General features: G+C 40.4%; 1 protein-coding gene across 8 annotated transcripts in view; it reads right to left on the reverse strand.

Annotated features, from left to right (window-relative positions):
• Nucleotides 1-25,067, reverse strand: part of KIF1B (kinesin family member 1B) — a 176,229-nt gene that overhangs the window by 81,586 nt on the left and 69,576 nt on the right. For 5 of the 8 annotated variants that reach the window (XM_007980610.3, XM_007980607.3, XM_007980611.3 and 2 more), the window contains 8 exons: nucleotides 21,783-21,916; nucleotides 11,250-11,329; nucleotides 10,280-10,355; nucleotides 7,273-7,352; nucleotides 6,670-6,776; nucleotides 5,770-5,853; nucleotides 5,357-5,537; nucleotides 5,179-5,251 (listed from right to left, as the gene is read on the reverse strand). In XM_007980610.3, the coding sequence (XP_007978801.1) occupies nucleotides 5,179-5,251; nucleotides 5,357-5,537; nucleotides 5,770-5,853; nucleotides 6,670-6,776; nucleotides 7,273-7,352; nucleotides 10,280-10,355; nucleotides 11,250-11,329; nucleotides 21,783-21,916 (815 nt within the window). Of the gene's footprint in view, nucleotides 1-5,178; nucleotides 5,252-5,356; nucleotides 5,538-5,769; nucleotides 5,854-6,669; nucleotides 6,777-7,272; nucleotides 7,353-10,279; nucleotides 10,356-11,249; nucleotides 11,330-21,782; nucleotides 21,995-25,067 lie in introns of all 8 variants that reach the window. The other 3 variants (XM_073007847.1, XM_073007848.1, XM_073007849.1) reach the window with 1 other exon arrangement.

Genomic DNA, 25,067 nt, shown 5'->3' on the forward strand with positions numbered 1-25,067 from the left:
TTTAAAAAAAAAAAAAAAAGGATCCTCATAGCAGGTGTGTTTTGTCTTGTTTTTCACACACACAAATCAATAAATACCTCACCTCTAAAATTTTGAGAAATTACCAGAACAAAAATTAAGATGGGCAAATATACCTCCACTGAATATAATTTAAAATTCCCCCAGTCACATTTTAATAAGTACAACTTAGAGATATTTTCTACTTAGAAAGCCCAGGACATTTTTAGCTATTTGAGGAATATCACTTGAAGTGACAACTCTTCCAATAAACACATAAAACACAAAGATTATACTCTGGTTACATAAAATTGATCCACTTGAAAAGGTACCTTTAACTCTGTCTTTCCAGCTGTCTTTCACCATTGCCTCTTTTTCAGAAAACCTTACCTAGCCCTAAAACAGCAGCCTGACTTCACAACAACATAATTTCAAGGGCTGTTTAGATAATAACCAATAGCTCTTAACTAATACAAGCAAATCTTGATAACATGGATCTCTACGAAAGCAATGTTGGATTTAGAATTCCAAATAATAAGTGGGATTAGAAAGAATTTCTATCCGGGAGATAAAAGTTGCTGGGAAAAGAAAATACTCAGCTGCTCTGCCTATGAAGTAGCCGTTCTTTATTCCTTTACTTCTTTTTTTTGAGACAGAATCTTGCTCTGTCACCCAGGCTGGAGTGCCCAATCTTGGCTCACTGCAACCTCCACCTCCTGGGTTCAAGTGATTCTCCTGTCTCAGCCTCCCAAGTAGCTGGGACTACAGGCATCTGCCACCACGCCCACCTAATTTTTGCATTTTTGGTAGAGATGGGGTTTCATCATGTTGGCCCGGCTGGTCTTGAACTCCTGACCTCAGGTGATCCACCCGTCTCAGCCTCCCAAAGTGCTGGGATTACAAGGGTAAGCCACCGCACCCAGCCTATTCCTTTACTTTCCTAATAAACTTGCTTTCACTTTAAAAAAAAAAAAAAAAAAAAACCTCAACTCATAGATGAGCTGTTGAGGGCAGCCTAGTAAATGAAAATAGTTACTTCATAGTCAATCTTTTACTCACTGTGGTTACCAAAAACATCTCTAGAGGAGTTTGTTTGCTTGAAACTGATAAATAGTACCTTGCCTCCTAGACCAAAGTTTGTTGTTTTTGTTTGTTCCTTTGTTTGCTTTGTTTTTTTGAGACAGGGACCCAAACAGGTCTCAAACACTTGCGCTCAAGTGATTTTCTTGCCTTAGCTGGGACTGCAGGCACACATCACCACACCTGACAAAACCAAAGATTTGCCTGTATAGTCACTTACTAAGGAACGAAAAAGTAACTTTCAACAATAATAATAATAATTTGGCCTCTGAATTTAAAAATCTTGCCACTGATTTGTATCAATTCTATTGACCTACAAATGAGTACTAAGTCCCTTTATAACTCCCACCTGTTTGATAACTTAGCAACAAAAGCTTGCTAAATTTATACAGACTACATTAATTTTTCTTTTCATTTTTAGTTTTAAAAATCAGAATGGCTAATTTTAAGTGATAAATATGACATTAATAAATATTAAAGAAAAAACTGTCTGACTCCTGAAGAGGATTTTTTGCAAATATGTATAAACTGAATTTTACAGAACATAAACAAATTCTCTCTGATTCTTTCCCACATAACTAACAACTATCACTTTTTTCCTGGCTGTTTTTCTTTTCCTCTTCAAATTGCTTAAGGATGAAATGAATATTACCTAATTCAGGAAATGACAAGTATTCTAAGAATTGTTTTAATATCATATTTAAGAGACAAAAGTTATCTTTAAACTCTAAAATAAAATATAAATAAGTCTACATAAATCTAAAAGAACTCAAGTTAAATCTAGCAGCCGTCATTTTCTTTCTTTTTAAAATGCTGCCATTTTGACTGTGTAGAATACGTCCTCTTTAAAGTTCAAATGTATCACCCTGTCACATATTGATGGTGATACTAAAAACTATATGCAAAGTTTATGTGATATAAATCCTGTCTCCATGTCAAAAAAAGAAATGTTTATATTTATTTACATTATTATTATTTTGTTGTTGAGACTGAGTCTAGCTTTATCGCCCAGGCTGGAGTACAGTTGTACAATCTTGGCTCACTGCAACCTCCGCCTGCTGGGTTCAAGCAATTCTCCTGCCTCAGCCTCCCAAGTAGCTGGGATTACAGGCGCCCGCCATGACACCCTGCTAATTTTTGTACTTTCAGTAGCAGACAGGGTTTCACTATGTTGGTCAGACGGGTCTCAAACTCCTCACCTCAAGTGATCTGCCAGTCCTGGCCTCCCAAAGTGCTGGGATTACAGGCGTGAGCCACCGCGCCCGGCCAAATTTTTAAAATATTTAGATTCATTTATTAAGGAGTTGGAAAAGCTACTGAGGTCTGGTCAATTCACATGTCACAAAATGATCCTTCGGCTTTCATTAAATGCCAAATGCAAAGTAGGCCTCCTAAAGAGACTCTGCAAGGAACTTATGCAAATAAGAAGAGGGAAGATCCCTAAACTGAATGTAAAAAGCAAGCAGAGAAAGGACCAGGGTATCCTAGAGCACTAACTGAAGGAAACGCTCAGCACCCTAACAATGTGAGGCATTTGGGAACTATCAGAATAGAAAACACATGAGCCTGAATTTCATTGTTTAATGCTGACATTATGCAAAAAATGACTACATATGGTAAATATTAAATAAATATTTACTGATTAATAATTCCTTTGCATTCTCTCAATGTTTATTCACAGGGTGCATTAGAAATATATCTGTCAATTGACCAATACAGGGTAATATATAAAAACATTCAGTATTACTACTGGTAGATATTCTTCAGGCTAAAGTGTTAGCAATCAGCTCCTCCCTTAAGTCAAGAAATGAAAGTGGAAGAGACAGACCTTTGAGAGGAAAGCAAGTTCCTTGCTTTAAGGAGCTGCTCTTGAAATCCTGGCTTGCTTTCAGATACACAGAGCAAGCAACAACCAGAATCTGATTATCTGCAGGCTATATACATTCCCTAGAAACGGAATACGTCTTAGACATTCACTTTCTCTTTATTTAGTGGCAATCTTTATTTTAGGGCACAGAATGAACACCGACTCTTGGTTAGGGACAGCACCAGGCATCCTTATTCTGCCGTGCCTAGTTCCTCTAAGTGAGGTCCCAGGATCAGGAGCACTGGCATCACCTAGGAGCTTGTTGGAAATGCACACTCAGGTCCCAACCCAGACTCACTCAATCAGTATCTACATTTTTTTTTTTTTTTTTTTTTTTTTGAGATGGAGTTACGCTCTTGTTGCCCAGGCTGGAGAGCAATGGCACAATATTGGCTCACTGCAACCTCCACCTCCTGGGTTCAAGCAATTCTCCTGCCTCAGCCTCCTGAGTAAGTGGGATTACAGGTGCTCGCCACCACTCCCAGCTACTTTTTGTATTTTTAGTAGACATGGGTTTCACTGTGTTGGCCAGGTTGGTCTCAAACTCCTGACCTCAGGTGATCCACCCACCTCGGCCTTCCAAAGTGCTGGGATTACAGGCGTGAGCCACCGCGCCCAGCCAAGTTTTAGTTTCCTCAACTATAAACTGGAGGTAACATTACATAGTTTACTTATACATATGCATAAATAAACAAAGAGGGTTGTTTTGAGGATCAGATAAATTGATGGATGTTAACGCTCTGTAAATTACAAAGCACTATACAAATATAAGGCATTATTGTTAATAACAGAGCTTAATTACACCTGTCCTCATTTGATCTCTCACAGACCATCAGAGGCATGTTATTAGAATGTACTACATTATTAAGATAAAAGACTTCTTCTTCTGTCACAAACCTTTCAAGCCACTAATCACATTGTAGCTAGTCCCTTCCGTTTTCATTAAAAACGTAATGCTAAAAAGGCCTCCTAAAGAGCCTCTGTCGGTAACACTGCTATTATCTTGCCCAAACCCTTGATTTATTCTTAAAATCCATTCTTTTTAGGGCTTTACTATAATTTACAAGATAACTAACTGGTTTAATCCATGCCCATGCCTGAGAACTGAGGTGCTCTGGAAAAGGTTGCTTTTGCTCAAGTCCTTCGCTTTTCTGGCCCACTTAGCACTAGCCCCTTCTTTTCCAAAGCACAGAGCATGACTATAAGGCTGTAGTTTACTTGCTGTATTTTATACTAAGGTAAGAAGCCAGTGCCTGAACTTTCTCCCTAATACCCCTTTACCTTAAAAGATAAGACTGAATCTTAAAAAATGAGAACTTCCTAAACTGCATCCACAGTATCCAAAGGTTATACTTTATTCTTACACACCAAATGAATGCTGAAAAGGTTCTTATAACCACGGCTTTGTTAACCAAAATTGGTTGTTTGGTTGGCTTTAAAAATGAAAATCTAACTAATGGATCAACTTATTTACTCATGTGATTCAGTTTCTATCAAATCTAGGAAATCAACTACCATTATAAAATGCTGAAGCCATTGGTATTATATCAATAGCTGGGACCTTAAACAGACTTTTTCCAGCTGCTCACCCAAATCCTCCTTCCCTCAAAGGAAGCAGCCCTTCTGTCCTGTCCGGGGCTGGGTATGCAGCCTCTGCTCCCACCGCTACCACACATGCCACTGAGAACCTGATTGAGAATTCAGACTCCATGCAGGGGAACAGGAAAGGAGTAACACATGCAACTGTGCAGCAACACTTTTAGACACAGTTTAACTTAAAAAAAAAATCTGCCCAGCGTAAGAACAATCCCAAAGTCAGCCCAAGAGCAGAGAATTAGTACTATCAAGTGATCAGAAACAAAACCAAGGCAAACTCCCACCAAATTCAATATTCAGAGTTATTATCATTTAAAGAACCACCACTGATGCAAATTCCAAAACCACTATCAAGAGGCAAAGGCTACCAGAAAAGTTCTATTTCCTTAAAAAGCACTTGGTTGTAACAGAAAGATTTGGCTTTAAGACATAAAAAGCCCAAAAGAGTACCTCTATGGACTATTTTTTCAGGCTAAGGCTCCTGGGAGATTTAAGTTCATTCTCCATCAAGGAAACCAAAGAATAGTGCTTGGTATCCTTGAGAGAAGCAATTTGGGTGAGTGCTGCTCTGCGGAACAGGGAAAGTACGGGAACAAGCTGCCCTTTTCCCAACACTTTAGCAGATTCAGGACTCCTACCAGTCTCTGTTGCTCCAAAAGAAGATCTGCTTCTTCCTTCTCCTTTTTGTATAAGATCTCCATTTCCTGTAGCCTAGAAGTAAAAAAAAAAAAAAAAAAAAAAAATTCAGGAATGCTAATAATATTACATGTTGGGAAAAGAAGGAACAGTCATGAGGGCTGCATAACTGTGCATTACCTTTTCTCCATCTCTTGTTTCATATCAATTCCTTGTTTTTCCAGAAGCTCTCTCTGGGCAAATGTCCAGTCCACAGGCTCAGACGGGGTCTCAGCAGAAGGAGTCTTCTCTCGCTCAGCTCGTGCTTGTTCCGGGTGGTTAAAGCGGAAAACATGGTTTTTACCCATGATGATACGGTTTCCTAGCACAAAACAGAAAAATAGGGTTAAGAAATAATTTTTAAAATATATAGTATATATTTAATAACCTCACCCCTCCCTAATGTGAAAAGACAGCTTTCAGAGCTGTTGTTTTTACAAGAACAAAAATCCTAATGCCGACTATTACTTCATCCTTTAAACAGCCAAAAAATTAGAGTGGTCACAGAAGCCATGTGCACATTGCTGAAGACGGCAAAACTCTCCCAGTCTCACCTGAGCGCAGCTGAACAGGCTGGGACACCCTCTTGCCATTTACGTAGGTTTCTGAGCGTTCACAGGGCTCTAAGGTCACGATAACTAAGAGGAACACAAACTAATGTTATCATCACAAACCACTGGAATCAAATAATGGAAAGCAGTTGCTTATCAGGATTTGTGGTAAGTAGAATAAATCCCTGCAATCAATCAAGTGGCTGAAGTTGTCTACACTGTAGTTCATTTTGGGGTACCAGAACTAGTTCCAATAGAAGAGGCTATCTAGGGCTATGGCTAACACAGGAACATTTAACTCTATTTGATAAACCTAAGAAGATGATAGGAAATATTAGTTTCAGTGATCTCTAACAGTTCAGTCAATAAAACTCAAGACTGTCAGAAATTGTAAGGATGAGACATAGGTAATAACCAGAAACTAAAGATTGAAAAGCTAATATTTTGATAAGGGAATGAGTGAATTATATAACACAAAAATATCATTAAATTGTTGTTGTTTTGTTAATAACGCAGGCAAAAATCAAGACTGACTTTTTCCTCCCTTTTAGATAAAAATAAATTCTGCTGGGTTAAGACTTAATGTCCTTCAAATCTCCTATTATCCAGGATATTTGCTATTTTCTTACTTTTCTATTAAATAATTAACATTCCAGACCAAGCCTAATTGCCTATGTCCTTCTCAGTTCTTGGCAGTAACAAAAGGGCTTCTTTTGTCCAAGCTATTTTCATGTAAAGTAGCCTTGTCCATCTCTGCATTCATAAGCAGCCTATGTCTCTCCATTTTTCAGAATTAGACTGTACAAGAAAGAATTACCGATGACAGAGAATACAAAGTCTTAAGGATTTCTCCGAATATAAAATGAAAAGGCTGCTGCTGAAGCTCCAGCCAGGAATGCTCACCTTCCCCGCTGTTGTTTCTCTCACTCCGGAAGATACAATGCTCTTCTTTAATGTGAGCCCCGCTCAGCACTATGTCCTGGCGCCGCTCAGCATCTGCTTGGCCAACCCTGAACACGAGAGAAAAGCGTTTCCCAGGGAAATTCAGACACAGAAAGCACTACAAACAATGAACCTCTTTATTGCAAAGAATATCCTTTGGTATGCACAAAAAAGGTATTGCCTTGTTGCATCAGAAGCTTTCAACTACAAATTCTATCCTCACATATGATCAACCTCTCTACATCAGAATAAGAAACAAGGAGCACTGATACACCAATGTAACTCACACAGTAGTATAAAAAGACATGAGTCAAATAAAATCCCTAAAGAATGTATATTTGTTAAAGGAAAAAAATTTATTTAGGGTCTTCAGAGAAAAACTACATGTTAACTGGCTCCACTGGCAAAAACACATTATTTGGAAAGAGAGGATAGTTTGTAACTATTTCAGACAAAAAATACAGCAAATCATCACATTAATTTTTTCAACTCCTTCCCTTTAGTTATTCAATTATCTAAGAGGGGGAAAAAACATGAAGTGATCAAAACAAGAAAGAAATATACCTTGTAATTCCATCTTTGATGTAATAAAGTAGGCACTCAGACATTAGTGGGTCTTCATTGAGGTTAACAAGATGTGGGGTCTGAAAAAGATTACAGATGATCAATTTGGAGCAGGGCACCACAAGAGAGCTGTGGTAACAACAGGGGCCTATAGGAGTTCAGGCTTCTCCAACTCTCCACAGAGCCTAGAGAGGGATTTCTTTTTGTCCCTAGTTGCGGTTCCATAATAAAGAGAAAGCACTCTCTTTAGGCTTCACCAAATGGAACCAATGCATTCTATTTTATTTTAATTAATTAATTAGAGACAGAGTCTCATTCTGTCTGGAGTGCAGCAGCCTGATTTTGGCTCACTGCAACCTCCACCTTCCAGGTTCAAGTGATTCTCCTGTCTCAGCCTCCCAAGTAGCTGGGATTACAAGTGTTCGCCACCACGCCTGGCTAATTTTTCTATTTTCAGTGGAGACAGGGTTTCACCATGTTGGCCAGGCTGGTCTCGAACTCCTGACCTCAAGTGATCCACCCTCCTTGGCCTCCCAAAATGTTGGGACTATAGGAGGGAGCCACTGTGCCTGGCATTCTATTTTAAAACATGAGTTCTGGGATTAAAAAACAGGACCCAATTTTTGATAAGATCAAAGCACAAGGAAAAAATGAGGACAAGCCAATTCTCTGAATGGAATAATTATAATTTTTGTAAATGCCTGGGTAAAAATCTTAAGAAATATTTACTTTTATTAAAATGTCCTCATACCCCCCTACCACTTCCCACTATAATTTTTATCAGTTCTTCTATGATCCCAGTTATTAATTTACTAGTCTTTACCTTAAAAGACTTTAGTTTATTAGTCTTTACCTTAAAGAAAAAATTAAAATTACTGATATTCAATAATATAAACATCTTCTAACAATCCTCTTCATCTAACTCTAATATTTCTAAAATCTTTTTAAAAAAACCAACCTTCTTCGGTGAAAATACCCCACTGGAATCCAAAAATAAGTCACATGGTCTCGAAGCCAAAATCTACTCAAGAGGGTGCCAGCAAATGTGGAAGAATGAAAGAAGAATCAGATGAGGGGGTAAGAAACGGGACTATAAAGAGAAATTTGAAAAACCTCCACATCTTCTCAACTAGCATCCACCTTTGTAGTTGAAGAACTTGACTGGTTTGAGAAAGTCAAAGCCCTTTATGGGTAGCATTCTTTAAAGCACATCATGATTTGAAAAATGGAATCTCAGAAACAGGTCCTAAGACTGAGTTTGGATGTGGTCACTGGTATATCCCTTCCTTTCATGAAGAAGTCTAGAAAGCTAAAGCAAAAATTAAAGTAAGAAAAAGCTTTGGAAACGGAGATCTCACTTTGGAATTCCACGCAGTTTACATCTCAACATTTGTTCAAGTTATTTATGATTTATGTTAAATGCCATAATATATTCACTAGTTGTTATAACAAAAATTTTCCAGCCAGGGCCGGTGGCTCACGCCTGTAATCCCAGCACTCTGGGAAACTGAGGTGGGCGGATCACGAAGTCAAGAGATGAGACCACCCTGGTCAACATGGTGAAACCCTGTCTCCACTAAAAATACAAAAATTAGCTGGGCGTGGTGGCACGCACCTGCAGTCCAGCTACTCGGGAGGCTGAGCCAGGAGAATCGCTTGAATCCAGAAGGCGAGGTTGCAGTGAGCCAAGATCGCACCACTGCACTCCAGCCTGGCGACAGAGCGAGACTCCATTTCAAAAAAAAAAAAAAAAAAATTCCTTACAGGTTTAACACTGTAAGATGTTATAAAATACCTTTAGATTAAATTCCACCAAAACTGTAACTGCTAAAATCTATATAATCATAAATAACATATCTGAATAAACTCATGTCTTACTGAAGGAAAACTATTAAAACTGTGGAAACCACTAACCTTTCATAATATAAACATATAAAACACTTACTGTTCTATTATACAATATGCATCTAAAATGTCTTTACATCAGTCTTTTCTGTTGAAAATAACACATTGGAATTTGAAAAGAAAAAAAAAAGTTACGTGGCCACAGCAGAAAAACCTGACCAGAAGAATTGTAGCGAAAACCACGGGAATATTTCATATCACATAAAAGTACCAATTCAAACCTCACCACCCCTTGTATCCTCACTAAGAGAGATCATCATCAGAACCTAGGTATAAAGATGTTTAAGTCTCCAATAGCCAATGTAAGGTCACTTGAAATAAAGGATAATTTACTAGTAGCATAAAATCATGCTTTGTACATCAATATATGTTCTCCTATTCTCTGACACATAAGCACGCAAAATAACCATTCGATAGCCATTTTCCAGTATCCAACAATAAGTTGCAACTTAGTTTAATAAAAAAACAAAAAAAAACCCTTACTATTCTAATTAGCTAAAAGCTACCTAACTACGTTATAACTATGATTATGTAAAAAGGAAGGTAACTATTGGAGACACTTTTTTAAAAATGAAGAAGGAAGCAGAGGAGTCTAGAAGGACAGGGAAAGGAATTGCTTTACTCAGTACAAGGGTTGTCTATAATACAAATTGCAGAAGCAAATGGAAGCAGTATTATTCTCCACAAACCTGTACAGCTGAAATTGGTTCCAAAAAGTTATAAAGCAGGGTAGACGACTTCTGTGGGAAAATCTACATGAAAGAGTAGCCAAAACTGAAGTATGCTAGGTTAGGCTGGGAATTGAAGAGAAAGCAACAAATAAAGATGACTAAACAAACTGAATCATGGCCAAAAGTTACAGATATATTGCCTTAGGCTTTTTCTTTGGTAAATAGTAAACAAGATAGGCATTTTAAAAATAGGCTGCCTTTGTACTATAAGACCATGCTTTAAGATAAAGTCAGAAATATCTGAAATTAAGGCAAGTATCAAGATAATAAGGGGGAGACAGAGTAGGTCCTGAAAGACATGAAGTGCCCCAGTAACAAAGACAAACAAAAAGTGTCTCTGTCTGATTACGTTTCACAACATTGTTTCCTACCTTTTTAGGTGAGAAAACCCCTAGGGTTCCTCCATCTTCCCGAATGGCAACTCCCATCTCAGCCAACAAAGCCTCTCTAGGAAAAAAAAAAACAGGTAAATCAGAATACTAATACCAAAATGTCAATTAAATCAATCTAATATGAATTGGAAAATAAAGCCTGCAAAGCAAAAACAACTGGCCATGTTTATAGTCAATAATGCAAACATAAAATAATATGCTTATCTCTCATCATTAATGAGAAGTTATCTCTAAAAGCAATATCACATTCGAAATAAATTAAAACTTGCTTTGTCAAAGTTATATTCACTGAGATAAGAAATTTGTCTCAACTGACTTTGGAGACAGTCAATAATTCATAAATGATATGCATATTAACATAAAAAAGAAAAGGCTATTCCTTTTTTTTTTTTTTTCCCCCTTGAGACAGAGTCTTGCTCTGTCACTCATGCTGGAGTGCAGTGGCACCATCTCGGCTCACTGCAAGCTCCGCCTCCCGGGGGTCATGCCATTCTCCTGCCTCAGCCTCCCGAGTAGTTGGGACTACAGGTGCCCGCTACCACGCCCAGCTAATTTTGCATTTTTAGTAGAGACGAGGTTTCACCAATAGCCAGGATGGTCTCGATCTCCTGACCTCATGATCTGCCCGACTCAGCCTCCCAAAGTGTTGAGATTACAGGCGTGAGCCACCGCGCCTGGCCAATATGTTCTATTTTCTATGAATCCCCAGCAACAGGTAATATGGTAACTATTAAACCTGTGACTCCCTAGAGAATATTTAAATACGCAGATGTCATTTCAAAGCATAAATTCAACTGGCCATAAATCCCTGTCCATTTTATTTGGTTTCGTTTTGTGTTTTAGAAGGGCAGATTCTTCTATTTTAATTTACATTTTACCTTTTCTTACTATAAAGTAATCCACATCCCCTAGAAAACTTAGAAACATTTCCAGATTTTAACTTCCTGACCTCTCCATTCTGATGGCCTCTGTTTTACGAAGCTTCTCTTCCCAAGTTTCATTCAACTCAGCAATGATCTTCTCTGATTCCTAAGGAAGGAAGTGCACAGTTAAAGGGGCAAAGAGTCTTATAATTTAACAAACCATGCTAGAAAAGCAAGAAGCAAATCATGCGCTTTGAGGAAACAGGCCAGAATTAAAAGTAATGAGATTTGTATGTTATTAATATGTAAGATAAGAATCATAAAGACTAGACCTAAAACTGAATCAACCTCAAACAAATAAATCCTCTAAGTCTTTTTTTTTTTTTTTGAGACGGAGTCTTGCTTTGTCACCAGGCTGCAGTGGCATGATCTTGGCTCACTGCAACCTCCACCTCTGAGGTTCAAGTGATTCTCCTGCCTCACCCAAGTAGCTAGGACTACAGGTGTGTCCTACCACGCCCAGTTAATTTTTGTATTTTTAGTACAGATGGGGTTTCACCATGTTGGCCAGGATGGTCTCAATCTCTTGACCTCGTGATCCACCCGCCTCAGCCTCCCAAAGTGCTGGGATTACAGGCGTGAGCTACCGCACCAACCGATCCTCCAAGTCTTTTTTTTTTTTTTTTTTGAGACGGAGTCTGGCTCAGTCGCCCAGGCTGGAGTGCAGTGGCGCGATCTCGGCTCACTGCAAGCTCCACCTCCCGGGTTCACGCCATTCTCCTGCCTCAGCCTCCCGGGTAGCCGGGACTACAGGCGCCCGCCACCTCGCCCGGCTAATTTTTTGCATTTTTAGTAGAGACGGGGTTTCACCGTGTTAGCCAGGATGGTCTCGATCTCCTGACCTCGTGATCCGCCCGCCTCGGCCTCCCAAAGTGCTGGGATTACAGGCGTGAGCCACCGCGCCCGGCCGATCCTCCAAGTCTTAATAAAAATATCTCAATAGGCTGGGCACAGTGGCTCACGCCTGTAATTCCAGCACTTTGGGGGGCCGAGGCAGGCGGATCACGAGGTCAGGAATTCGAGACCAGCTTGGCCAACACAATGAAACCCCGTCTCTACTAAATATACAAAAAAAATTAGCAAGGCATGGTGGTGCGTGCCTGTAATTCCAGCTACTTAGGAGGCTGAGGCAGGAGGGCAGGAGAATTGCTTGAACCTGGGAGGCAGAGGTTGCAGTGAGCCAAGATCGCACCACTGCACTCCAGCCTGGGTGACAGAGTGACACTCCATCTCAAAAAAACAAAACAACAAAAAAAACACCTTAATAGTGACTCTGTCTATATGTATCTATGTGTGTGTGTGTGTTAGAGGAGGAAGGGTAATATTAACATTCCAAAATGAAAGATACTTTTTCTGACAACCACTTCTATAAAAGAATAAAGGCCGGGCGCAGTGGCTCACGCCTGTAATCCCAGCACTTTGGGAGGCCAAGGCAGGCGGATCACGAGGTCAGGAGATCGAGACCATCCTGGCTAACACGGTGAAACCCCATCTCTACTAAAAATACAAAAAATTAGCCGTGTGTGGTGGCGGGCACCTGTAATCCCAGCTACTCAGGAGGCTGAGGAAGGAGAATGGCGTGAACCCGGGAGGCGGAGCTTGCAGCGAGCAGAGATCACGCCACTGCACTCCAGCCTGGGTGACAGAGTGAGACTCTGTCTCAAAAAAAAAAAAAAAAAGAATAAAGTTCCCAAAGGTATTTACTGCTTTTGTTTCACTACAATTTCACCATAACACAATAACCTCCTGAACACAACCCAACAGTCAACATAGAAAGGTTTAGTATTAAATCTCATCTGAAGGCACACAGCCACTGAAGTGACAATTTACCAATCACTAGCTGAGTGTTTACACTTACATAAATATAAGAACCTAATTCATATGGGGCTTAAAACCTAGATAATGGGTTGATAGGTGCAGCAAACCACCATGGCACATGTATTCCTACATAACAAACCTGCACATTCTGCACATGTATCCTGGAACATAAAAGTAAAATTTAAAAAATAAGCAAATTAATTAATTTAATTAAATTAAATTTTAAAAGAACCAAAACATGTTTCCTGCTCTCAAGGAGGTTACTATATACTAGAGAGACAAGAAAGTGATGATTTATTCATTCAATACTTACATATAAACCCATTACATATCAAGCCTTGTTCAAGGCACCTATGGATATGGCAGAGAACAAAATCTCTGCCTTCATAAGATTTACATCATAGTAAAGAGACTGATATAATCCTATTCATTTATATACTTATTTTCTTTGTTTGTTTGTCTGTTTGTTTGACACAGAGTCCCATTCTGTCATTCTGTCATCCAGGCTGGAGTACAGTGGTGTGATCTTGGCTCACTGCAACTTCCGCCTCCCGGGTTCAAGCGATTCTCCTGTTCCAGCCTCCCGAGTAGCTGGGACTGCAGGTGCCCTCCACTATGCCCGGCAAGTTTTTGTATTTTTAGTAGATACGGGGTTTCACCATAATTGGTCAGGCTGGTCTTAAAACTCCTGACCTCAGATGATCCGCCCACTTCAGCCTCCCAAAGTGCTGAGATTACAGGTGTGAGCCACCATGCCCAGCCATGATATAATCCATTTTAATCAATAAGTACACAGTATGTCAGATAGTGGCAAGTGCTCCAGAGAAAAAGCAACAAAAGGAAAGACCACACGGGGAAGGGTAGGTGAGGGAGCGATCTGAAGTGAGGTTGTCAAGACAGGCCTCACAGACTCAGTGATACGTGAGCAGAGATCAAAGAAGAGCAGAAGCTGCCATGTGGGTATCCTGGGAGTGGGAAAGTACCTGGAGCTTTCCAGGAATAATTGTGATGCTAGAGCAGTATGTCTGAGGATTGAGAATGGATACAGTAGGAGATAAGAGAACTGTGTACTAAGAGCTAGAACTGGAGTATTCATAGGTCTCTGTAGGTTAATCAAGGCTGAGCGAGGTCCAGACAGAGAAATGAAGGACAAGTAGCAATTAACTAGACAAAGAATGGAAGGAAAAGGAGTACAAAAAAGTGGGACGAGCATATGCCAAAACAGGTGAAAATGCTGGTCATGGAGACGAAGTAAGAAAGTCAGGCCGGGCGCAGTGGCTCACGCCTGTAATCCCAGCACTTTGGGAGGCCGAGGCGGGCGGATCACAAGGTCGGGAGATCGAGACCATCCTGGCTAACATGGTGAAACCCCGTCTCTACTAAAAATACAAAAAATTAGCCGGGCGTGGTGGCGGGTGCCTGTAGTTCCAGCTACTCAGGAGGCTGAGGCAGGAGAATGGCATGAACCTGGGAGGCGGAGCTTGCAGTGAGCCAAGATCGTGCCACTGCACTCCAGCCTGGGGGACAGAGCGAGACTCTGTCTCAAAAAAAAAAAAAAAAGAAAGTCAGATGATGATAATGAAATGATAGTAATGATGCTAATAGTGATTAACAAGGAAAAGTGTTATATGTTATAGTTCATCAAACACTTCAATGTATGATTCATATAACAGGTCACTAAAGCCGCCTGTGGCCCCAAAACATAAATATCTACACAGAAAGGACTTGTGAGTAATACAATAAACCTTAAGTTGTCTAGTGTTTGACTTTCTGAATCTCTTGGACTTCCAGAATATTATATGATTGGATGTCACCTCAAAACAAAAAAACATACCAAAGGCAAAGGAACACGTGAGAAAAGCAAGAATGAAGATTCAAGGCAGCAGCTGCAAAAGCAAAGTAGTATATGAGTTTGGTGGAACAAATAAGAGGGGATGATTTAAAATAAAATTTAAAAAAAGAAAACGAAAGATGAAGAACAACAGAACAACAACAACCAGCAAAGGCAGGCAATGAGTAAAACAGATTAAAGAAGGAAACTGGGCATCAGTAAGGTTTACATCAAGGCAGCCATGTAGAAGGTACTTTTTCAGAAAAGAGTTACACTTACAAAGTGGAAGAAGCTAGAACAAGTCTGTGGTTGGGGGTGGCAAGGTGACAAAAAACACCTGAAATGGCTCTCATTAGACTTCAGAACACACACAGAGGCTGAAAGGCTAAACAGCTACCTGAATGGCATCTCTACAGTCCTCAGCAGAAATGATTACCATGCAGTGCACGTGCCGCTCCACGAGTGGAGAACCAAAGTGTCATGCTAGAGGGCCAGCGAGCAAGACAAATCCACACAATTCCGCAAGGAATGAGAAGGCCAAGGACCAAGTTTTCAATAGTTTATCTATAAAGCACCACAAAAGTTATTCAACAATCACTAAGAGTGGTGTTAAATGCTTCTGCATAAGTGAGCTATGACTGCACCACTACACTCCAGCCTGAGTAACACAGTGAGCACCTCTTTAAAAAAAGAAAATGCTGGCCAGGCATGGTGGCTCACACCTGTAATCCCAGCACTTTGGAAGGCCAAGGCGGGCGGATCATGAGGTCAGAAGATCTAGACCATCCTGGCTAACACGGTGAAAATCTGTCTCTACTAAAACTACAAAAAATTAGCCGGGCGTGGTGGTGGCACCTGTAGTTCTAGCTACTTGGGAGGCTGAGGCAGGAGAATGGTGTGAACCCCAGAGGCGGAGCTTGCAGTGAGCCAAGATTGCGCCATTGCACTCCAGCCTCGGCTACAGAGTGAGACTCCACCTCAAAAAAAAAAAAAAAAAAAAAAAATGCTTTTGCATATAACTGCTTTTTTCCTTTTTCTTTTCCTCCCAGCCCCAACCTGCATATGATTTTAAATAGACAAGTATAAGACAAGCTGATGACATAACCTACATAATTTTAAGGTCTATTAAAGATAGCTGGGTAGAAATCTATACAGTGTTCTCATAGTGAAAACCTTCAACAAACAGGACAATAGGATGCACCCGACCCAACCAAGGTATCTTGACTAGTACTTATCACAGTGCGGTCCACAAACCACTGTTGATTATGGAATACAAACTGACATGAGATATTTTAAAAATATTTCTTCCTAGTTGATTACCTTCAGAAAAAGGTTATTTCAGAGCAGAGGATTATCTGGTCATATTAAAGCCACCCTATTTTGGGGCAACTGTAGAACTCACTCTAAGAAAGCAAAATTACTGTCTAGGAATCCTTTTACCATTTTGCAGCCAACTCTAATATGACTTATCTAATTTTACTTACCATCTGAAGAGTAAATCAGAACATGATCTCTTTGTAGAAAAGAGATTTAATGAGTAAGGTACAACTTTTATTTTTATTACAGTTTTCAGCTGCAATTTTGAGGTTGTCTAGAAAGCTATTTTTAAAAACTTTGAGGGAAACTTAGAGAAAATACTAACTGTGAGTCACATTAGCACAACTTCGGGGCCAAAAAAAAAGCCTGCGAAATCATTTATTCTGGAACCATTCTAGAGATAAGAAAACTGGACCAAAGACAGGAGTTCAAGACCAGCTGGCTAACATGGCGAAACCCCATCTCTACCAAAAATACAAAAATTAGCCGGGCGCAGCGGCACGTGCCTGTAGCCCCAGTTACTTGGGAGGCTGAAGCAGGAGAATCGCTTGAACCCAGAAGGCACAGGTTGCACTGAGCCAAGATGGCGCCACTGCGTTCCAACAGACCAGAGAAGCTAAGTGAGGCCACACTACTCACTGAGCCAGGTCTAGAGCTATTTGCTGACTCACTGTTCTTTCTTCAAATAAAGCAGGATCAACAGGCTTTCAAGTAAATATTCTATGAAACAGTTCACCCTAAGTTAAGAAAGAGTGAGGGATATTCTGTTCAAGCCTGAGTAGCAAACTTAGTATAAATAAAATAGGGAAGCCAAGTGCAAAACAGCATCCAGTCTCAGGAGCATCAATTCATTCTGCCAGCAGGTAGGCATTCTGGTGTCCAGGGCTTCCCATACCCCACTCTAGGGGCCTAATGTAAGATGAACTTGAAATGTGGATTCATGGTTCAGAAATGAGGGATTGAGGAGATAAACCTTTAATCCTCCTCCCTTTCTTTGGAAAAAAAAAAAAAAATTCCAAAAAACAGAGGGACACCAGGAACTCTTCTTTAAGCTCTGAGGAATGCTGGGCTCAGGCGTCATTCACTCTTTGGTCTCACATCATATTTGTCTGCATCTCTAGCTATTTGTACAGCACTGGTTAATAAATTATGTTCATATAGCTAAACAATTTAATCTCTTCTTGATGGTTTAGTTAAGGAAACAGAAAAATCACCAGGAAAAGTCAGAAATATTTCCATGAAAAACACTTACTACACAGAACATTTGTTGAAGCCACTGAATCACCAAGGTTTTACCGTACTGAACATAGCATGCTTCTTAAGTGGGTTCCAAATGTGGCCTTGGGTGCTTAGCACAGCATTTGCCCTTCCTGGCTTCTGTAATGGATATTTGTAGATATTTATAGGCTAAGTCTAAGCAACTGCACTCACAGTACTGACTGTGATGCCAGACTAATAAACACGAGAGCTGTGGCTACAGCTGCATGTTTAAAACCTTATTCGACAGGAAGACCAGGCATGGTGGCTCATGCCTGTAATCCCAGAACTTTGGGAGGGCGAGGCAGGCAGATCACCTGTGGTCAGAAGTTTGAGACCAGCCTGGTCAACATGGCGAAACCCAGTTTCTACTAAAAATACAAAAATTAGCCAGGTGCGGTAGTACACACCTGTAATCTCAGTTTCTCAGAAGGCTGAGGAAGGAGAATTGCTTGAACCCAGGAGGCGGAGGTTGCAGTGAGTCGAGATTGCGTCTCTGCACTCCAGCCTGGGCGACAGAGCAAGACTCCGTCTCAAAAAAAGAAAAAGATATTTACAATGGTGTGACGTGCATACCTAACATATGCAAAAAGGCTATCCAATGAACAAAGCCACAGCAATATTGTGTGTAAAAACAGTATCCAATCAACTGACCTTTTTTAAAGTCAAAAAGAAACAAAGGGAAATAAAATGTTAAGAAAATGAATTAACCTCCTCTATTGCTGTTTTCCAGTATAATATTTTTCTCCTACAGTACCATGCCTTAGGAACCCAGTTCCTAGATATTCTGAAGCATTTCTATTGTACAAACATTGCCCTGGAGCTTTGGATGAAAGATGCTATCTGCCTGCAGCATTAAAATGCAGGTTTACCCGAAAGGAATTCTCACCATTCACAAAATAAGAGCAGAACTAAGGCACTTATGCTTCAGTGAACTACCACACTGCATTAAAAACCCAAGACAACAAAAAGCCCTAAGGAAGCTCTTTTCTTTCTAGAATAAAACTAGGGAAAACCGAAGAGTTGTTTATTTTGGCGTAAGAAATAATTAAAACAAAGAAATTTGTTTTCTGATTGAAGTAATACAGTTTTGTTTTGTCTTGCTTTAGTGGGACATAGGGAAGCTGGAGGAAGAGTTCACTGAATAAAGACAGTGTTATTCCCTAGAAATGATCTGGAAGCCACTGGGTAACCTGATTCTTAAAGAGTCTGGTTAATGTCTTGACTCCTAACGTGACATTATTTTCAATTGGTCCCACTTGGCAGTTAGGGAGAAATTTCTCCTTTACATCAAGATGAATGTCAAAGGAAAGGGTAATCTCAAGCGTATGCGCTAATGCTTTAATAAGCAAATAGTTACGATTTAAAATCCCCAAAGAAAAAGAACATTTTATATTAAGGACTCAGTAAGTGGGAGTTTTACTTCTCATTCCCAAGGAGCTCCCTATTTCTTACTCTGGTTCTAAAAAGAGCCCTGCAAAGCCAACATGGTCACTGATGCCTATAGTGAGAAAATGTGTGGAGTCTTACCACTCCTCTTCGTTAAGGTCTTTCGTAAAATTTCAAAGTCAATTTTACCAACAGCAAAAATTACCCTGCAGCCTACAACATTTAATGGAAACATTTCTCACTCCTTCTCCCTTTGCTAGGTATTGCAGAACTTCACCACTTTCCACTTACATGTTCTGAAGGAAGAAACAAGAACATTATTTTTGTTTGTTTCTTTTTTTTTTTTTGAGATGGAGTCTCGCTCTGTTGCCCAGGCTGGAGTGCAGTGGTGCAATCTTAGCTCACTGTAACCTCCGCCTCCTGGGTTCAGGGGATTCTCCTGCCTCAGCCTCGATCAGGAGATCGAGACCATCCTGGCTAACATGGTGAAACCCCGTCTCTACTAAAAAATACAAAAAACTAGCCAGGCGAGGTCACGGGCGCCTGTAGTCCCAGCTACTGGGGAGGCTGAGGCAGGAGAATGGTGTAAACCTGAGAGGCGGAGCTTGCAGTGTGCTGAGATCCGGCCACTGCACTCCAGCCTGAGCGACAGAGCGAGACTCCGTCTCAAAAAACAAAAACATGCTTTAGAAACAAAAATAAAGCTGGGCATGGTAGCTCACGCCTGTAATTCTAGCACTTTGGGAGGCCAAGGTAGGCGGATCATCTGAGGTCAGGAGTTCAAGAGCGGCCTGGCCATCACAGTGAAACCCCATCTCTACTAAAAATAAAAAAAAATTAAGCTGGGCGCAGTGGCTCATGCCCGTAATCCCAGCACTTTGGGAGGCTGAGGCAGGCAGATCACTTAAGGTCAGGAGTTCAAGACCAGCCTGGCCAACATGGTGAAACCCCATCTCTACTAAAAATAAGAAAATTAGTTGAGCACGGTGGCGCACGCCTGTAATCCCAGCTCCTTGGAGGGTGAGGCACAAGAATCACTTGAACCTGAGAGGCGGAGGTTGCAGGGTCTGGAGATCACGCCATTGCACTCCAGCCTGGGCGGCAGAGTGAGACTCTGTCTCAAAAAATAAACAAATAAAAATAGAAAAATAAGCCAGGTGTGGTGGCTTGCATCTGTAGTCCTAGCCACCACCACACCCAGCTAATTTTTTGTATTTTTAGTAGAGACGGGGTTTCACTGTGTTAGCCAGGATGGTCTCGATCTCCTGATCTCGTGATCCACCCATCTTGGCCTCCCAAAGTGCTGGGATTACAGGCTTGAGCCACTGCGCCCGGCCAAGCATGTTTTTTTGAGATAGAATCTCACTCTGTCACTCAGACTGGAGTGCAGCAGTGCAATCATAGCTCACTGCAGCCTTAAACTCCTGGGCTAAAATGATCCTCCTGCCTCAGCCTCCCAAAGTACTGGGTTTACAGGTATGAGCCACCATGCCCAGCCCACACTATACTTCTGAAATGAATAAAATGTCAAGGGAAAAGGTAGGCTGATTAAGAAAGAAAAAGCAGAACCTCTTTCTTCAGATAAAATGTTTGCCAGCCTCACATGAAAATTAAAATGAGAGCATCTGACATTTTCAATTGTCAAGCTTAATTCACTTTAGTGTTAAAGAGTTTTTCAGCAAGCCTTTTACCTATTAAACGTGTCAATGTGTCACTGTTCTCTAACGTCCTTGCATGAGTGGCAGTCAAGGGGAATACCGAGTGAATGTGAAGAGGACTGCTGGTTGGCAGCATGATTGCAACTTTTCAGACTCTTAAAAAGTGTTCCTTGTCCTCCCTGTGTCCCCTATCCTAGCACTCTTAAACACAATGGTTAAAAGGTATGGGTCAAACTATCTTCATGGAGGTGACAAGTAGGGAAATAAAAAATATTTGCTTCAAAGCAGATGATACTGTCACAGTCATCTGATGGGTGGTAGGATTCCTGCACAGCTTTCAGCACTGCAGGTGATAACTGTCTGTGCATTGAATTAATTGAGGAGGAAGAGAAGCAGTTATGAGTCAGAAGGCTCTGTTGCTCTTAACTTTCATATTCATACAGAGAGGTGAGATCGAACCTCACAGAGCCAGCAATAGGCTGGGAAATACCTCCAACAGCAAAGCTGGGAGCCATAGGCCAAATCTGCATACATGCAACTATGGCCCTGCGATCCCATGGGTACCAGGGTAGGAGGAGATAACCTTCCTATACAGTAATCATAGGGTATCAATGTTTTCTGTGAACTTCTAGAAGATATAACCTAGTAAGTATCTGAATAAATCTGGAAAAGCTACTCAAATGTTCAAACTTTTTTTTTTTTGAGACAGAGTCTTGCTCTGTCACCCAGGCTGGAGTGCAGTGGCGCGATCTCGGCTCACTGCAAGCTCCGCCTCCCAGGTTCACGCCATTCTCCTGCCTCAGCCTCCCAATGGTCTCAATCTCCTGACATCGTGATCCGCCCGCCTCAGCCTCCCAAAGTGCTAGGATTACAGGCGTGAGCCACCATGCCCGGCCCAAACTTTATCTTTATTAACAGAAGCATGGCTCTATACAGAATTCCATCTTCGAATGATACCAAACGTTTCCAAATAAATTTCTAACAAAACAATTTCACTGTAACTTGATGAACTACCCCAGAATTAACATACACATCTATTAATCCATTACTCTGCCTTGCCAGTCTATGACCTGCCCATGCACCTCTCCCAACTCTGCCTGACCATGTCAGACTCAGGCATTCTAGTGAAAAGAAATTAACTTACAAAGCAGAAAATTCAATTTTCAGGACACCTCTAAGAGTCAGAGAGTTCTCCATATGCTGAATCGAAATCCTAGTGATTTTTACTCCTAGTTCTTCCTTGTGGAGCTATATAGAATACCTTGTATTCAGTCTGAACTATTACTTACCTTTAGACGTTCAATAGCTTCCTCTCCTCCAGGTGTAGACATGATCCTCTCTTGAATACTGGTCACAGACGTCAAGCCCACCTGACTATTGAGTGAGCAGGAAGATGGGGATGAAGTGAGGGACCCCATGGATGCTGTGGAAAAATGGCCAGGGCGTTGATTCTCAGAGGCTAGCAAGTACCTATGCTTATTGTTCTGAAAATCTTTCAGATCTGGGAGATAGAAAGAAGAGAAGGCAGAAAAAGTAGGGAAAAGGGAAAGAAGCAGAAGAAAAAAAGACAGGAAGGAATATTGTTGTAAGAAAGGACAGCATTAAAGCGCCAAGACAAAGACAGGCTATAATACAGACACAGGTTACAACTGTTCTAGATGGCAGTTCTAAAACATGTCTGTCTTTAATAGTGGTATCCTAGAGGTTCAGAATCATTTGTGCATTTACAAACTAAAAGATTCCAATGTGGGTTAACACTGTATCTTGCAGGGGGATAAATCAGAGCCTCAAAGGAAACTGCTTAGGCACTCACCCTAAAAAAACCAAAATACCTTCCATTTCGTCTTTCTAGTGCTCCTAGTCTACAATGTCTTCAGATTTACACTTTTCCAGTAGTTTGTAACAGTAAGGGGAAAACAATGATCATTTATTTATCAATAATAATCCATATTGGTCTGGCTCAGTGTTCTATGTAATTCAGCAAAAATTTCCAAGAAAATGTTATGGTTAAAACAAAGTTTGTGCACTGAGTGGTATGCTTTGTATGGCAACATTTCAACATGCTAAAAGGATTTTTAATATGTCTTAAATAAAAAAGGGTAATTATAGAAATGAGAGGAATTTTGTATAAGTCTTGGTTAAAAATTCAGGACTAACTGATTGCCTCAACAGGGAAGAACAATTAGCAGATGAATGAGTTTTAGTGTAGGTTCCATTCTTCGGTCAGAGCAAGCAAAAAATAAGGCCGATTATTTGTTAATTTAAGGCCCTTAATTAGCCTAAGAGTACAACCATGGGTCACTGCTAAGCCTGCTTCCTAGTATAAAATGCAAGTTTTAGGAACATACATCCATTTACTAAGTCTCTAATAATTAATTTTGCTTTTAAACTCAGTATTGGTAAAAGAAAACAAAATTTAAGCCACAAACAACAAAATTTATTGATTTGCTGTTTGTACTTTCTTTCATTAGTCATCCTTTGCAAAAAGATACCAAAGGTAAACCATAAGTATTGGTGCAACCCAACTTTAAAATTAGCTCATTTTTGAATCTGAAAAATTAAAATTCATATCAAAACTAAGTAAGTTTTCCTTAAAGGAGACAAGTCAATACACACAGTTGGAAAACATACGATTAGTTTTTCCTGGGCCTACTCATCTCTACTATTTAATTAAAGCCAGTTTTTTAACTCCCTTAAAGCCAGTGGTTGCTTCAAGACAGTTTGAAAACCACCATCTGCAAATACAGAACACAGGAAAACAAGCAAAGAGGCATCTTTTAAAAGGGGAATAGGGATTAGAGCAAAAAATTAACCATCGAGGGAAAAGACCAGGATGGACAGAGTTTAGGTCCAATGGTCACATGCAAGCCCTAATAGGAATTAAGAGAATTAGATCAAAATGGAAACTGAGAAGTAGTCAGGGCTGCTTTCCCTCAGGAATACAGAATTAAAACTTAGTCATGCATGGTGTTTCAGGAAATGCCACAGCTGCTAAGAAAAGAGGTAGGCAACAAGCTGGCAGCAGCAACACCTTGAGCACAAAAGCAAAAAGAAGAAGGCACCTTTTCCACACCAGTATCGTTGAGCTTTGGAAATCTCAGACAGAGCTGCTGCAGTCCAAGAGTCACTTCTGTATCAGGACATTATAGTGTATTTAAGCCCTAACCTCATAACCACAGCCAGGGCTATATTTGGTTTCTCCTATGCATTTTCTCACTGTCTGCCAAGTCTCATTACATGCCTTACTGTAGAAATAAACAACTCAGGTGGCCGGGCTCAGTGGTTCATGCCTATAATCCCAGCACTTTGGGAGGCCAAGGCAGGAGGATCACGAGGTCAAGAGATCGAGACCATCCTGGCCGACACGGTGAAATCCCGTCTCTATAAAAAATATAAAAATAAGCCGGGTGTAGTGGTGTGGGCCTGTAGTCCCAGCTACTCGGGAGGCTGAGGCAGGAGAAATTGCTTGAACTTGGGCAGAGGAAGTTGCAGTAAGCTGAGAGCCCACCACTGTACTCCAGCCTGGTGACAAAGCAAGACTCCATCTCAAAAGAAAAAAAAAAAAAAAAAGAAAACAAAAGAAAAAAAGAAATAACTCAGTACGAATCTAAAAATTAACCCCAAAATCAAGATATTTTTCTTCTAAGATAACAATTTCTTGATGAATTACCTTAAAAGGGTAAGAAATAATTTCCTCACCAACTTAAGATATATATGGAGAGAATAACGAGGTATATGTGATTCTTTAAAAATGTTTGAGTTAGACATTTAAAAATAAAATAACTTAGACACCTAAGTTATTTTAATTTGTGACTTATGAAAAGAGGAAAGGCTGGGTGTGGTGGCTCACATCTGTAATCCTAGCACTTTGGGAGGCCGAGCAGGAGGACTGCTTGAGGCCAGGGGTTCCAGACCAGCCTGGGAAACATAGCAAGACCCCCATCTCTACAAACAAAAAATTAAAAAATCAGCCAGGCATGGCGGCAAACAACTGTAGTCTTGGATACTCAAGAGGCTGAGATGGAAAGATCACTTGAGCCCAAGAGTTCAAGCTTGCAGTGGGCCACGATCACGTCATTACACTCCAGCTTGGGTGACAGAGTCAGACCATCTCAAAAAAAACAAAAAGGAAAAAATATTTATCTAATCATCTGAGGCCCAAGATATGGAGAAAAGCAACTTAGCACAAGCTCCCATGAGTCTCAGCCCAACATTTACAGAGCTCTTCAATCATAGATAGTTTTTGTGGACTGAAAATGATTATTGGTAAAATGGACATAATAAAATATTTTCAGAGACATTAACAGAATTAAAAGAGACTATATTCAAGGTGCCTAGAATAGGGCCTGGCATATTATGCACAATTAGTAAGTGCCAGATGCTATCATCATCTATGATTTTTGGATTTAATTTAATCACACTGGGAAAAACTGAAGAGTAGAAGCAGCAAGAGATTCTCAAGCCTTTCTACTTCACTCAAGCCACAAACTGAAATTCAGCAAAAATTAGTTTGCTAAATGAAGAAGGGCAAAAATAGGATTATTTCTGATTCTATACTATGCTCTGTCTGGGAT

The sequence above is a fragment of the Chlorocebus sabaeus genome, chromosome 20, assembly GCF_047675955.1.
Source record: "Chlorocebus sabaeus isolate Y175 chromosome 20, mChlSab1.0.hap1, whole genome shotgun sequence".
Classification (NCBI taxonomy): Eukaryota; Metazoa; Chordata; class Mammalia; order Primates; family Cercopithecidae; genus Chlorocebus; species Chlorocebus sabaeus.